The 13,373-nt window shown below is 35.5% G+C and overlaps 1 protein-coding gene across 6 annotated transcripts in view; it reads left to right on the top strand.

Moving 5' to 3' along the window:
- LOC105171929 (exportin-4) overlaps window positions 1–13,373 on the top strand; it is a 32,045-nt gene that overhangs the window by 1,776 nt on the left and 16,896 nt on the right. The window contains exons 3-17 of one of the 6 annotated variants that reach the window (XR_002287904.1): window positions 466–574; window positions 1,767–1,865; window positions 3,634–3,676; window positions 4,734–4,805; window positions 4,888–4,983; window positions 5,140–5,382; window positions 6,288–6,471; window positions 7,400–7,511; window positions 7,583–7,669; window positions 8,019–8,157; window positions 8,969–9,065; window positions 9,152–9,214; window positions 9,335–9,444; window positions 12,300–12,399; window positions 13,217–13,264. Coding sequence is in view for 5 of the 6 variants with exons in the window: in XM_011093197.2 (XP_011091499.1) it covers window positions 466–574; window positions 1,767–1,865; window positions 3,634–3,676; window positions 4,734–4,805; window positions 4,888–4,983; window positions 5,140–5,382; window positions 6,288–6,471; window positions 7,400–7,511; window positions 7,583–7,669; window positions 8,019–8,157; window positions 8,969–9,065; window positions 9,152–9,214; window positions 9,335–9,444; window positions 12,295–12,399; window positions 13,217–13,290 (1,633 nt within the window). In the remaining variant the exon portion in view is untranslated. The other 5 variants (XM_011093197.2, XM_020697254.1, XM_020697253.1 and 2 more) reach the window with 5 other exon arrangements.

Raw genomic sequence — 13,373 nt, 5'->3', positions numbered from 1 at the left:
ACCCCTTCTTCTGTCTGGTTTTTTGGTTTCAGTTTGGAACATTTTCCTGTTTGAGGCCGTGCAGCTTCCAGATTGTTAATCTGCCTAACCTATATTAGAAGATTGTGGGACTGTTTACCTGTAAATGCTGGACTATATCCATGCTAGTGTAAAATGCTGGAAGTCTTTCTATTAGCTGTGATGGGTATAAGTATAATTCTGGCTAGATGACCACTATGCATGTAATGAGAACACTTTGCACACACAAAATAAATGTCTATATGCACAGATGCTAAATAATGTTAGAGTAGAAAATTACTTTTATGATGTCTTGAGAATGATTTATCTGTTGCTTTTTCTGTCATCTGGAAACGCTAATCTAAATTTTCTCTTTAGGAAATACAGATTTCTGAGACTCGTAGTCTCTTTCTACTAACTGAAAACAAAGCAAGAAAGGGACTTACTGGGAGTAACTTTATCTTTCAGAAAATTCTCAGTTGCCAAATGCTAGATTTCAGGCTGCTGGAGCAATTAGAGATGCAGCTATACGAGAATGGGGATTTCTCGAGCCGAATGACAGGAGAGGATTGATTAGGTAATTTCTCAAGTTCAGTTTGATTTACTTGCATGAGTAACTATTACAACGTTCTGAAACCATATCTGATTATATATTTGTCTATCAGTGCAGCAAGTATTGGCTGATAAATTCTTCACCTTTGTGAAATGTATATGTATTTTGGTTAAGATTACTATGCATATGGTTATGTGAGATAGCTCATGTGCGTAGAAATTATTCAAATACAAAAGAGTGGTATAATGACTATCACTTTTTACTGTAGTTATAAGAATGGAGCAATTGTGTAGCCTGATATTTTATGTTGTGATGGCTCTATATTTGTTGCTTCATCAGTTCTCAAGAACATAATTAGGCATGGGCATAGCTAGAAAAGTGCAGTTTGAGCGAGGACCATTTCTGTGACTCTTTTCCGGTTCGTTCTGGGCTTGATGCTAAAAGCTCAAATCACAGAATGTAGAAAGACTTCTCCTTCAATAGACTTCACATTCACTTTCATTTTTTTTTCTTTAATAGTTGCTCTTGATCTTTTCCTTTTATAATAACCAATAAGTGTTTTGGCATAGATGTTCTTTGTTTAAAGGCTTAGGAATACACTTATTAGAAAAGCTAGATCAACTCAATGTAGGCAATAATTTTACAATGACAAAATTCTGGAGCCCAATCGTTACGGACTGCTCTGTACTTTTAGCTGTTCTGCTATCCATGGCACTTGCTCATTTTGGAACAGTTACTGTTCAACTGCACTGCCATCCACAAGAAGTAGGATCCAGTGGATTTCATGTAAAGTATTAGAATGCATGTCAAAGCGTGGAGTATGGACTTTTATTCTAATTGTCTATGACATTTCTGGAGCAAATGTTCACTTTTACTTTCTCGCTGCATATGGACAACCAGCTCATTTGCATGATCTCATCTGGAACTTTTTATTCTATTTAATTCTCCTATGTGTGTTCATTATGTTATAATAGTTAGCTGTCTGAAACTACTAGTTATTTTGCTTAACCGCCAAATAATTCTACAGTCTTGACCAATTGTGCACGTTGATAGAGTGCATGACTTTCTTTGTGCTTAAGACCTTCATGCCACAGTTTGTGCATTTAGAGTGCTTTCTAAGAATTCATAGATAATGAATATTCAGTTTTCAGAAGAATTCTTCCTTTGCTGGCATATTGAACTATAGTCTTCACTGACCATTGGTTTATTCATGCAGTTTCTGTTTATGCTTTATCATGAAAAATGCTAATTCACCTGAGGGTTATGTCCTAGTGAAGGTTGCATCAGTGGCTGCTCAATTGCTGAAAAGGGGCTGGTAAGTTTCAGTTCATCTTAAACCCAAGGGCCAAATATGTAGGACATCCTCAATTTACTAACAGGGAATGAATAATTCTATTGTATATGTGGTAGGAAAAGCGTGTAGATTTACTGTGGAAAGTAAGAATTAGGTCCTTACATAATTCTTTCAACAAGTGCTATTGTGAAGTCCAAAGACAATTCATGATACACTCAAGTAAGACAAGTAGGGAAGGGGGTCTTTAAAGTAAAGATAAACTTATTGAAACCCCCGAGGTTTAGGTCTAATCACAGTCATGATTAATAAATAATTTAATCCTTGACTTAGCATATGGCTTTTCCATAAAAAAATTATGTGTAAAATGATTAAGTATAATTCTTTATATAAATTGAATTCATCAAACTGAGATATAATGTCTGTGTTGGTGGCCATGAAGCATGAATACATTAAATTATTTGTTGATTCTTGAATTCAGATGAATGAAACATCTTATAAATATAAAGAACGAACAATATTTGTGAACACACATTTATGGAAAAATCAATTCAATTCAGAGGGTTGTGCCTCATTATCTTACTAGATGTCTGATGTTTGAGTTCTTTGTAAACTTTAGCTACTTTGGACCTAAAGTATGAAAAAGGAATAAAAATTTCTTTGCATTCCCGGCAACTGATTCTTGTCGATGAAACTGGAAAGTCTTCAAGTAGCTCTCTTGTGGTATCTTGCGAAGTGTCTATGATTCTACTTTTGGGTTTGATTAATTATATCTAGCTGTGTTGAGGTTTTGGGCTAATTACCAGACACCATATGACTTTCAAACTTGACTCCATCTCTCTTGATGTTTGTTTCTGTCATTCAGACTGTTGTACGTAGCTGTCATGGAAAATGTTGATATCATCCAAAAAATTATGACATCTTGTTTCGCCGATGGGTTAAACCATTATATATGTGGGTCAGGCTATTTCACTTATATAATACAGGGTGAATACGTCATTTCAGTTTCTAAATGATTATCTTTGCTTTAACACTTTCTATCAAACTTAAATTAAGGGCAAAAGAGACATGTAATTACTTCCATTAGGTTCTTGACAACAGTTAATTGCAGGAGACCTTTCTAATTTTGAAAATTAGAGTATTTTCTGTTTCCCTATTTCAATTGGGCGAAGCAATAGTGATGCCGGTGTAATTAGCCCTTACATCTCCTAATTTAGCTTCATGTTAGATTTCCAAAATTTCTAATTTGCTACCAGATCTGAGATGGAAAGCTTCACAGGATGACCTTGTATAGTTCCTTTTTCACCATAATAAGTTGCACTTTGGAATAGTTTAGGGTGTCTAAGGGATCTCTCCATGCAGAAGCTCTTTAAATATAGTGCACACGACTTAAAAGTCTATATTCTGCAACTAAGTTATGAGTTGAAACTCTAGAAGAGCTTGGTTTTTTAAGTGAGGTGTTCTATGTTCAACTCAATTTTTTGGATAGTTTGTCTTTTGCCTTTTTGTTTTCTTTTCTCTTCCTGGACTATTCGCTGCAGTATTTGGCTCAGAAAGTGATTGCTGTGGTTTTGTGGTTAAATATAGTTAAAATATATATAAGCTTTCCCTCTTGTTCTCTTTTAGATATATCTAGTTTGTATCAGAAGTATGTGTATTATGTTTTCTATCATTTTCTGGTTTTCTTGCCTGAGGATGTATCTCTTGGTGGTTTTTGGGTTGACATCTTTTCTTAGCCATGGGTGCAATGGGAAGATTTTTAATTGTCTACTTTTTTATGCTCTTCGTGCAGGCTAGATTTTACAGCTGCAGAGAAGGAGGCATTCTTTCATGAGGTAATTGCAAGTTTCTTTCTAATTTTTCTGTGTGCTTTTCAGGCAATACAAAAGTCTTTGGTTTTTTATGAGTATTTGGTTCACGTACTTTTCTCATTAGAAGACCTCTTTAGGTGAGATGATGCCCTTCCCTGCATGCATAATTATCAAAGGGGAAGCAGTTATTTAGTCTTAACAATATTTTGGAGCTTCTCTTTTGTTTTGTTGTGCTCTGTTTTTTTGGGTTGGGACGGGCATGCAGGGGTGGGTAGTTGGTCTTAATGGAGAAGTTAATTTATACCAAAGAGCATAAAGGATAACATACTACGAATTTTGATTAACCCCATTCTTAATGAACAAAGTCACAAAACTGCCGGATGTGAGCTTACCAGCTAAATCATGCAAGTGCCATTCTTCCTGATCATTTTTTCCGGTTTTGTAATCCCTCCAGCCACCCTGTTGCCCATTTCTCTGAATTTGTAGCCTCTCGAGTAATCCAACTTCAGACAGGATATGTTCTGTTGAAGGTACTTTTCAAAAATTGGGAGGGGTCCAAGTGGGGATGCAAAATCATGAGGGTGATGGACAGTGAAGATATGATATTAGACTTGTTTACTCACCCAATGCCATATGGCTTTTCAAACCCATATTTTAGTGAAGTGTGCTTTAGTTTAATGCTAGATCTAGGATCAGAAAATTGTTATATTGGCTCTTCTCCTGTGCCACTTTTTCATCTCATTGGATCCCAACTGGTGTAACCTTTCCTCATTCTCATGTGGGCTGTAGATTGGAGCAGTACTTTATTTTCATCAATGCTTTGGTAATCGTTTGTTGCGAAGTAAGAATTTTAGTGGCTAGCTCTATACATGGATATTTGCATCCACCTCCCTTTGGGTTCTGGAACTTTGGCAAAACTTCCCTAAGTATTTGGTCAAAGAATTTAATAAAATTTTTGCAAGATACACTTGTCTTGTATAGGCAATTCTAGAATTCCAGCTGTTGCCTAAATAAACATGGTCATTATGGTTTCTGTTCGACCGTTGTTTCACACTTACAAGCCTTATGCTTTATGTTGCAGGTTGAACAGGCTGTTCAGGGAAGCCATGGTTTAGATGTGCAGTTTGCTGGAATTAGTTTTCTGGAATCTTTGGTATGTTCTTATTAATGGTATCCCGGAAAAGCACAGTTGAAAAATTTCTCATTCATAAAACATGCATGGTATTCCCAAATAGGTATCTGAATTCTCACCCTCTACTTCGACTGCTATGGGCCTTCCCAGAGAATTCCATGAACAGTGCCGAATATCACTGGAGCAAGACTATATGAAGGTTTATCTTTACCCAAAACTAATCTATTGCTGTCTAACTCTAGGGTTTTCCATTTGCCTACCTTTTGTTGCCACATATGGCATTTTGTTTTGCAAAATCTTTTCTGATTTTTACTTCTGCTCATGAGTATTATTCCTTTGCTTTGATGCTCCACAGGCATTCTACTGTTGGGTGCAATATGCTGCTTTTAATGTGTCTGATAGAATAATTGGAGCCAACTCTGAAATCCCTGAAGTAAAAGTCTGTTCAGCAGCACTGCGTTTGATGCTTCAAATCTTGAATTGGGACTTCAGAGGCAAGAACAGCATTGAGAATTCAAAAAGAGGAATGGATATTTTCTATGATGGGATGAAGCAAGAGAATGACTCTCTTAGAAGGTCTGAATGCATCTTAGTGCAGGTTAGTGGTAAAATTGCAAGGTCAATAGTGCTCGAAGCAGGGATAGATGAGCTAAGCTGTAGGGACTTTGTGGAGTTGAACTCGATTAGGCTGAAGTATTCTGGGGCTTGTGTTCAGTTATAACTGAAATTTTAAGTCTTGATCATTAAAAATGAAGCTTGAGTCGACGAATAGAAAAACTAAAACTGTTCCAAATTTAAAAGGATAAATTATACAGTTTGAGAATGAGTTGGATGATTGGCTTGAGTTTTGTGGTCAAATTAATAGTTCTTTGTGAACCACCTTTATTGATGATTTATTATGGTTTAGTAAAAGTTTCAAATATGTGCTATTAGATTTTCCTAAAATGTTAATTCTCCTTGGAGATCGACTAAATTGACAAGAAATCAGATGTCAAAATATGATATTTTTGACTGTGAAAGTCCAATCAACTCATTTGATTATATTTAGAGAGTTCAATAAATACAAACGATTAACTTTTAATTACTCTATAATCAAAAGATTAAGTAGAAGCTCTTGGAGAATATCTGTATGTCTTAACTATAGCATTCACCTGTCATCTCCATGCTTGAGGGGGCAACATAATAGTTGAACTGAAGCTGAGTAGACTTAATTATTTGCTAACCAGAGTGATCCGCATATAGCAGCTGCTGTTGGTTGTGTGTGCTTTTCCTCTCCTCTTGAAATACAATTTTTATGGATGTGTTTTTATCAACTTCTTTCAATTGTTAGGGCAAGAGATTATTATTATTGTCTAAAATCAATATTGTTACTTCTTAACATTCTACGTATAAAATGTACTATTTACATTTCCAGTAAATTGTTGGCTTCCTTTTTTCTTTTTAGTCATTAGCACCTTGGAAATTTGATCTTTTTACTTGTTTCTCCTTTTGTGATGCTTATAGCCTGGTCCTGCCTGGCGCGATGTATTGATTTCAAGTGGTCATGTTGGGTGGCTTTTGAACTTTTATACTGCACTGAGGCAAAAGTTTTCCTGTGAAGGTTACTGGCTTGACTGCCCTCTTGCAGTTTCTGCTCGGAAACTTATAGTACAGTTTTGCTCCCTAACAGGAACCATCTTTCCATCTGGTATGGCTTATTCCTTTTACCTCTTGATGAGATGGTTATGTTTCTTACATTCCATTCGATCAAACATCTTGACATTTTCACCTTAAAGTGACATGTGATGATTGCAATTTGCTAATCCACTTATTGGTTGATTTGAATTATTTTGTGTTGTTTGGTACTTATTATCTTTATCAATACTTTACTGTAGGAAAACCGATGTCGTTGGTGCTATTAAGAATGTAGGCTAGTCTGTTCTGCAGTCTGGCACAGGAAAAAGAATGTGTAAGAGAGGTCCATAAGTTGGAATAATGCTTTCATGTGAATATTGATAGAAGTTTTCTCCTTAAGCGATTTAAACCACTCTTACCCCCTCCGTTTAGGTTAAGCAGGCAAAATCATGTGGCCAATGGTTGTTTTCAGAAATTGTGTTGCACCATTTGGTTGGTGAAAAGAATTCGTCCTGTCCCATAAATGAGGACATTGTTCTAGTAGTCTAATCTTCAGAAAGAGAATCAAGTGAAAGGTCTTCACTGTTTCAACTTTGTGCATGCTTTTATTAAGTGAAAATACCATTGCACACCTGTGCATGCTGTCACCTTGCTGGTTTTTGATGATTCAAGAAGGTTTTTTAGATGCTCTTAACTTCTGTGCATTCGACAATACCAAGTAGTTTCTTCTTAGGAGATGAACCAAACTGTTTCTTCCAATTACTATAGTTCATTGGTTACTTTTTTCCATGCCATGCTTCTGTGCTGGTTGATTGTACATTGAACCTGAGGATATGAATATATCTTGTGTGATGATTATAAGCCATTCAGTTTTTGCTTGCATCATCTTTATTTCATCCTGGCTTTGCTTTTTCAGCGTTTTCTGTTTTCATCTCTTGCTCTCTTTTTTATGACCAATTATTAGCTAGTATGTGTTTACTACTGATTGCTTTGGGATTTAGATAGTGGCGAAATGCAAAGACAGCACCTTCTGCAAATGCTAGCTGGAATTGTACAGTGGATAGAACCTCCTGATGCTGTTTCAAAAGCAATAAAATCTGGAAAAAGTGAAAGGTAATAACTCAATGACTATGTTTCTCTTGTGCGATAACATGTTTGAGATATCACTTATTTGATATTCTCAGTGAACTGCTGGATGGCTGCCGTGCGCTTATGTCTATGGCAACTGTGACTACGCCACTCGTGTTTGATGAGCTATTGAAATCACTCAGGTCAGTCATACCCTAGTTGATGGGGGAAGGGGTGGTGGAGGAGGAAGAGTAGCATCTATTTCCCACTGGGTGACAGGGGCAAACCACCTTATTGTTCTTTAGTCATGTGTCATACTCAAGTATCCGTCAATACTTCAACCATGGTGACCGAGTCACTCATGATTGCCGAAGAGTTTCAAATGAGAGTTAAAGAGAGGAAGTGTTAAGCACCTTGTTATGTTACCTAATAAATAATTAATGGGACTTCAAAGTCCATGGCAATAACATCTTGTGTGCTTACCTGAAAATAGATTTTCAGTATTATTTTGTGTTATTTTATCTTGAACTAAGTTTTTGACTTGACTTGCAGGCCTTACGGAACAATTACTCTGTTATCTGCTCTGATGTGTGAAGTCATTAAAGATCTTATGGAAAATCGCACAGAAGAAGAGACATGGAGCTGGGTGGCACGTGATATTCTTCTAGATACTTGGACAACCCTTCTCATGGTATATATTGTTAGTGCTTGGGATCATTTATACCCACCTTATATCCTTTGTGGATTTGTGGCTTTGTTGTGGATCCAGATTTGTACAAAAACATTATCTATATTACTTTATTTTTCAAGAAAACTGGCTCTGGCCATCGCTTGTATAGAGAAGATTGAAGTGCTTTTTGTTTAGGACTTAAAGCAATATATGGAAACTCGTAGTCAAATCTCTTTACTGTTATTTAGCTGCAAACAGAGAAGGGACCTTGCTTGTTGATGGGCTATGAAAGAAAGGAGGAACAATGGAACTACTGTTATGGTATTAATTATATATTGTTGTGAGAGTGATTGAACCCCCGAACTCTCCTATTCAATGTGAACATCGATGTGTCGAAGGCTTCGAATGATGTCGTTTGGTGTCTGAGTAATATGTTGATGTTGTAAGATTCCGTTTAGAGTATATCTTTTTATATATCTTCTTCCTATTTGTTAATGGTTCATGGTGGCAACCGGCAATGATGTTCCTATAACCTGGTGGAGGGAAGATCATAACTGTTTCAAAGTTTAGACATTGTTGCACTCTTTTGGTTACTAATTCTTAAAGCTGCTCGCTGCCTGTCATGTATCACCAATCCCAATGATGTTGTCACCCAAACTTTGACTTAGCCTGTTGCCCTTTATATACCTTTGGGTTATTTTCCCTTCTTGAGGTGTGGAGTCGGGTCTATTGTTGTTGTATCTAGGTTTGAGGATATATATATACACACATATATATAGCTTGTTTGTCTTGAATTGAATTGTCTCTGGTGCTTTTGTTTAATTAACTGCAGCAGTTGGATGCTAGTGGACATAAACATTCACTTCCTCCTGAAGGGATTAGTGCTGCAGCCAATCTCTTTGCATTGATTGTAGAATCAGAATTAAGGGGTACTTTTACGTTCCCTATGTCACTCATATTATTTCTCACTTTCAGCTATATACTGTGCTTATATTTAGCATTGTTTTCTGAATAGCTGCATCTGCATCAGCCTTCAATGATGAGGATGAATATGATTACCTTCAGGCTTCCATTGCTGGTATCTCGCTGATCGAGTCAATTTGATGAAGTTTTCATATTAACATAATAGATATTGTGACTTCAATCTTTTCTGGAATTGCTTATGTGTCTTTTTGTTATACTCGGTGTTCCTTTGTAGCCATGGATGAGAGGTTGAGTTCTTATGCCCTTATTGCTCGGGCAGCTGTAGGGGCCACAATCCCTCTTCTCAAGGAACTTTTCTCAGAGCGTATCATGAGGCTCCATCAGGTAACTTATTACTTTATATTAGCTCGTCATTTTTGCTATGTGATCGATGCGATTAACTTCACAGTTCCATCTTGCTTTGATCACTGTTCATGACTTGTTCCTCTAAATTTCCAGTTATATACATCTCTGTTCAGGAAGTGTTTGCGATAGCTTATAGAAGCACTTGGCAGCTTTTAACTTTAGAAAATCAGTCTTGAGGGTATGGGAGACTGCTATTACTTCTAAAGAAAAGAATACTTTTGAGCTAAAAGCTAAATGCATCTTAAAGGGTGCTTCTAGTTGTTTTGGCTTTTTTTTCTAAATAAATTCAATTTACCCTTATTATAATAATCTTAATCCAAATGTACCATTTTTTAAGTTATTCTTTGTATATATCTAAAGTTGACATTGAGTTCTTCAAATAATTTGAATTACTTAACACTACTAAGATTTAAATAATTTTAGTACTTTGGAATTTGTATATATTATGTGATAGATCATTTGTATTATTCCTACATCATGGAAAAAGATGAACGAAGTTGTGATTAATTAATGAGAAAGTAAATTTTGTGGTATAGCCATGCAAATTTATTTATAGTGCATCATGAACAATCATATTAGTTAGTGGAAGTGTTATTTAATTAAATATTGAGTTTCTCTATTAATATTTGATATTTATTTAATAATATGAATGACATGTTTTGTTCTTGTTAAATATGAAATTTACTAATTAAAGCATTTCTTTTGAAGAAAAACAATTATATTGACAAATGACAAGTACAAATGTTGAGCAAAAATTGTATCATGTTAAGACATAGGGATAATAGTGTTTTATCGATTAAATTCTTTTTAAAAATATTTTTTTTCCCCAAAATACTCGCAGTTTAGCTTTTATCTATTTTTCACTATTTACAATCGCTCTTTTAACTTTTGATTCTACTACAATTTCCAACTTTCTCTATAATTAGCACTTCTTGAAGAGCAAAAGCCTTGCAAAAACTCCCTTAAACTGAAGACTTTTTTAAATCGAAATCTGAGTTGGTCTACTTGACAAGGATGTCGTCCATCTTGGGAAAGTAAATAATAGTAATGCATTCCTCGCAATAATTGATGTTCATAACCATTGCCATTTGGAAGGAGTATAAGCTGCAATCTAGAGAACCACTTTTATCACATAATGAAGTGCTAAGATAGACACTGTCCTTGGGAATCTTGTATTCTTCTTTTTCCAAATAAATCTCGGTGACATCAAACAAACTAATGCTTGAGAAATTGTTAATTTCCTATTTCTGATGCAAGCACTCCTGCTATCTTCCATGGCTGAATAATTTTCCTTTGCTCCAAATGCTGCTTCTCCTCCTTGAACAACAGATTCTTTCTCTTCTTACTCTAGCTAAATCCTCTAAACCATAAGAGAAACAAATTGTTCGTAGTCATAAAGTTTCTGATCTTTTTTCCTTTCTGACTTGTATTCTTTTCTTTTAATCATGTACTGCAGATGATTGATTTGATTCAGGTTATTCTCTCATTGCTTTATGAAGGACTTGATGCTTACTAATCCAACTTGGTAAAGCACTGATGTACTAATTCCTGGCACATCTCGCCGTCCCTCTTTGGCCCCACTTCTTCTTAGTCGCAATACACCCTGCATATAGGAGAAAGGGAAGGAAAGAAAGGAAGAAATCTTTGCCAAAATATTTTATTGTTAACTTGTAAACTAAGGCAGGATGCTGCACTGGGTTGACGAAAGCACCACGCTTAAACTTTTTAAATTCGGCTATAAGAATTTTTACATGTATGGAACATCAACTGAAGGATAATAAAAAAAAATTAACATGTCCTTCCAAAATTCTAATTAATGACCCATTTTTGGAAGAGAAAAGTGGTGAAAAAGCATAAAAGATATGAACTTCAAGAAGAATTACATATAATCAAATGAGAACATGAAGTGTGCTTATGCTTTTGTGCTATAGATCTGGAAGTGCAAGAAATGTTGGTCTTTAAGCCCTATACTTCAAACAGAAAAGGTCCAAAAAGTATGCCTTGAAGCATTTGGTGCTAGATGCAATTTTGACTGAAAGCTTTCTTGATTAGGTTAATTTAGCTGTGTGTATAGTGGAGGATAGTGCGCTAGATAACCATGTATCAATAACTTGAGTTGATTTTGAATTTACGGAATTGAAGTTCTAGCTACAGAATCATAGGTGGTTAGAAGTTTGTGGTTAATCTATTTTCATATATATTAAAAGAGGGTAATCATCTGTTCTTGTTTGCATTAATGACTGAAGTGAGTGGTGGCTTAACTGAGAGGTCTTGGTTCTGGTATGTAACTAGCTTTGGGCCAGATGCAGTAGCTTTAGAAAACTTCTCTCCTGTTGATTGATGCTGGTTTTTTAAATAGAGAGAGAGGGGAATAAGTGGGCAGTATAGAATGTTTAGAACCTTCCTCAGAACTCAAGTCTTCTTTTCGGTTTCCTACCTTTTTTCCCAGAAATTGTTGTGTGACTCTTATTGTATAGTTTGCCTGCTTTTCTGGTGATTTTGTGCGTATGACTCTCTTTCAATAGTTTGCCATTTTCCCTATTTTTGACAATGATCAGGAATTACTGATTAAAGAGAGCCTTCGTGTTTGGAATCTTATAGCGGCTTTAGATATATGCTTGGCTGGTTTTTATTAGACGGATTTAAGGCATTGCTAGTCCATGTTAGTTTTGTTAGATGCAATTATGGGTTTCCTTTATATTATTATTTATCTTGTTTGTTGATCCGTGATTCTCTTGCAACTTCTGGTTTCTTAATGTACTATAATAAGTGCACCATAAACAACTTCTTCTATTAGCTATCTTCTTTCATATTTTCATGCAAATGTAGGGCAGAGGCACAAGTGATCCAACTGAAACTTTGGAAGAACTTTATTCTCTCTTACTCATAACTGGGCATGTTTTGGCCGATGAAGGACAGGGCGAAACCCCTTTGGTAATAGGATTTTCTTTTGTATTCTTTCTCCTGCTGTTGCCTTTATGTTGAACAATTCTGTTGACTACTCGTCATTTTATTAGAGTCCTTGATGCTGTTTCAGTAGTGAACAATGAAACAGGACCTTTTCTTCCTCCTGTCTTTCAGTATATTTCTGGTTGCATCTTCTCATAGTCATATGTAGCATTTCGTGATTTATCTTCATTTAATGCGACACTTGTGGACTAGCACATTAGTAGGTAAGTTTCGTAAATCCAAAAGTCAGAATGACAGAATTTGGAAACCCTCGCACCCATGTTTGTAAAGTTCTATCGCATGAAATCTTTTTGGCATTTCTTTTCCATTTGAAACCCATCATCTGTAAGAACTATATGAGGACATTTCGTAAGTTTATGGTTACTGTGATGTTTAAATTGGAATCTCATTTTCTTTAATCCATTGAAAGTTTCACATGGAATTATTTGGTTAATTTCTTTCCAATAATCATTTCTATTCTTGAATTTTTTTGTCCTCTCTTCCTTTCTCTTCTCATTGCTCTTTAGAAATCATGTATCCTGTTATTAATTTATATTTTATTTTTCTTTGACTATTGACATTAATGCTCGACCTTTCTTTTGCTTTTCTTTTGAGTATCATCTTAATTTTGTTCAACATTTTATAGACATCTTCTCTTTGCGTTCACCTTTTAAAATAGTGTCTTATGCGTGATAATGTATCAGATCTCTCTGGGGATTATAGGCAATTTCTCTAAAGCATACCTGCTGTTGCTTCTGCATTTCTGGGTTTCTAGGATTACTCTTTGGTATAATATTTGCAGGTGCCAAAGGAGATTGAAAGCCATTATAGTAATGTTACGGAGGTGGATAAACACCCAGTTATTGTACTTTCTGGGTACCGTTCCTTCTTTAATTTTGACACTGAACTTACTCTATTTGATTGGAGTTTGTGAATTTTGACGTTGGTTCATTCTTTAA

Source organism: Sesamum indicum, linkage group LG10, assembly GCF_000512975.1.
Source record: "Sesamum indicum cultivar Zhongzhi No. 13 linkage group LG10, S_indicum_v1.0, whole genome shotgun sequence".
Taxonomy (NCBI): domain Eukaryota; kingdom Viridiplantae; phylum Streptophyta; class Magnoliopsida; order Lamiales; family Pedaliaceae; genus Sesamum; species Sesamum indicum.
Note: the sequence above shows the minus strand (reverse complement) of the source record. Positions and strands in the feature narration are given on the sequence as shown.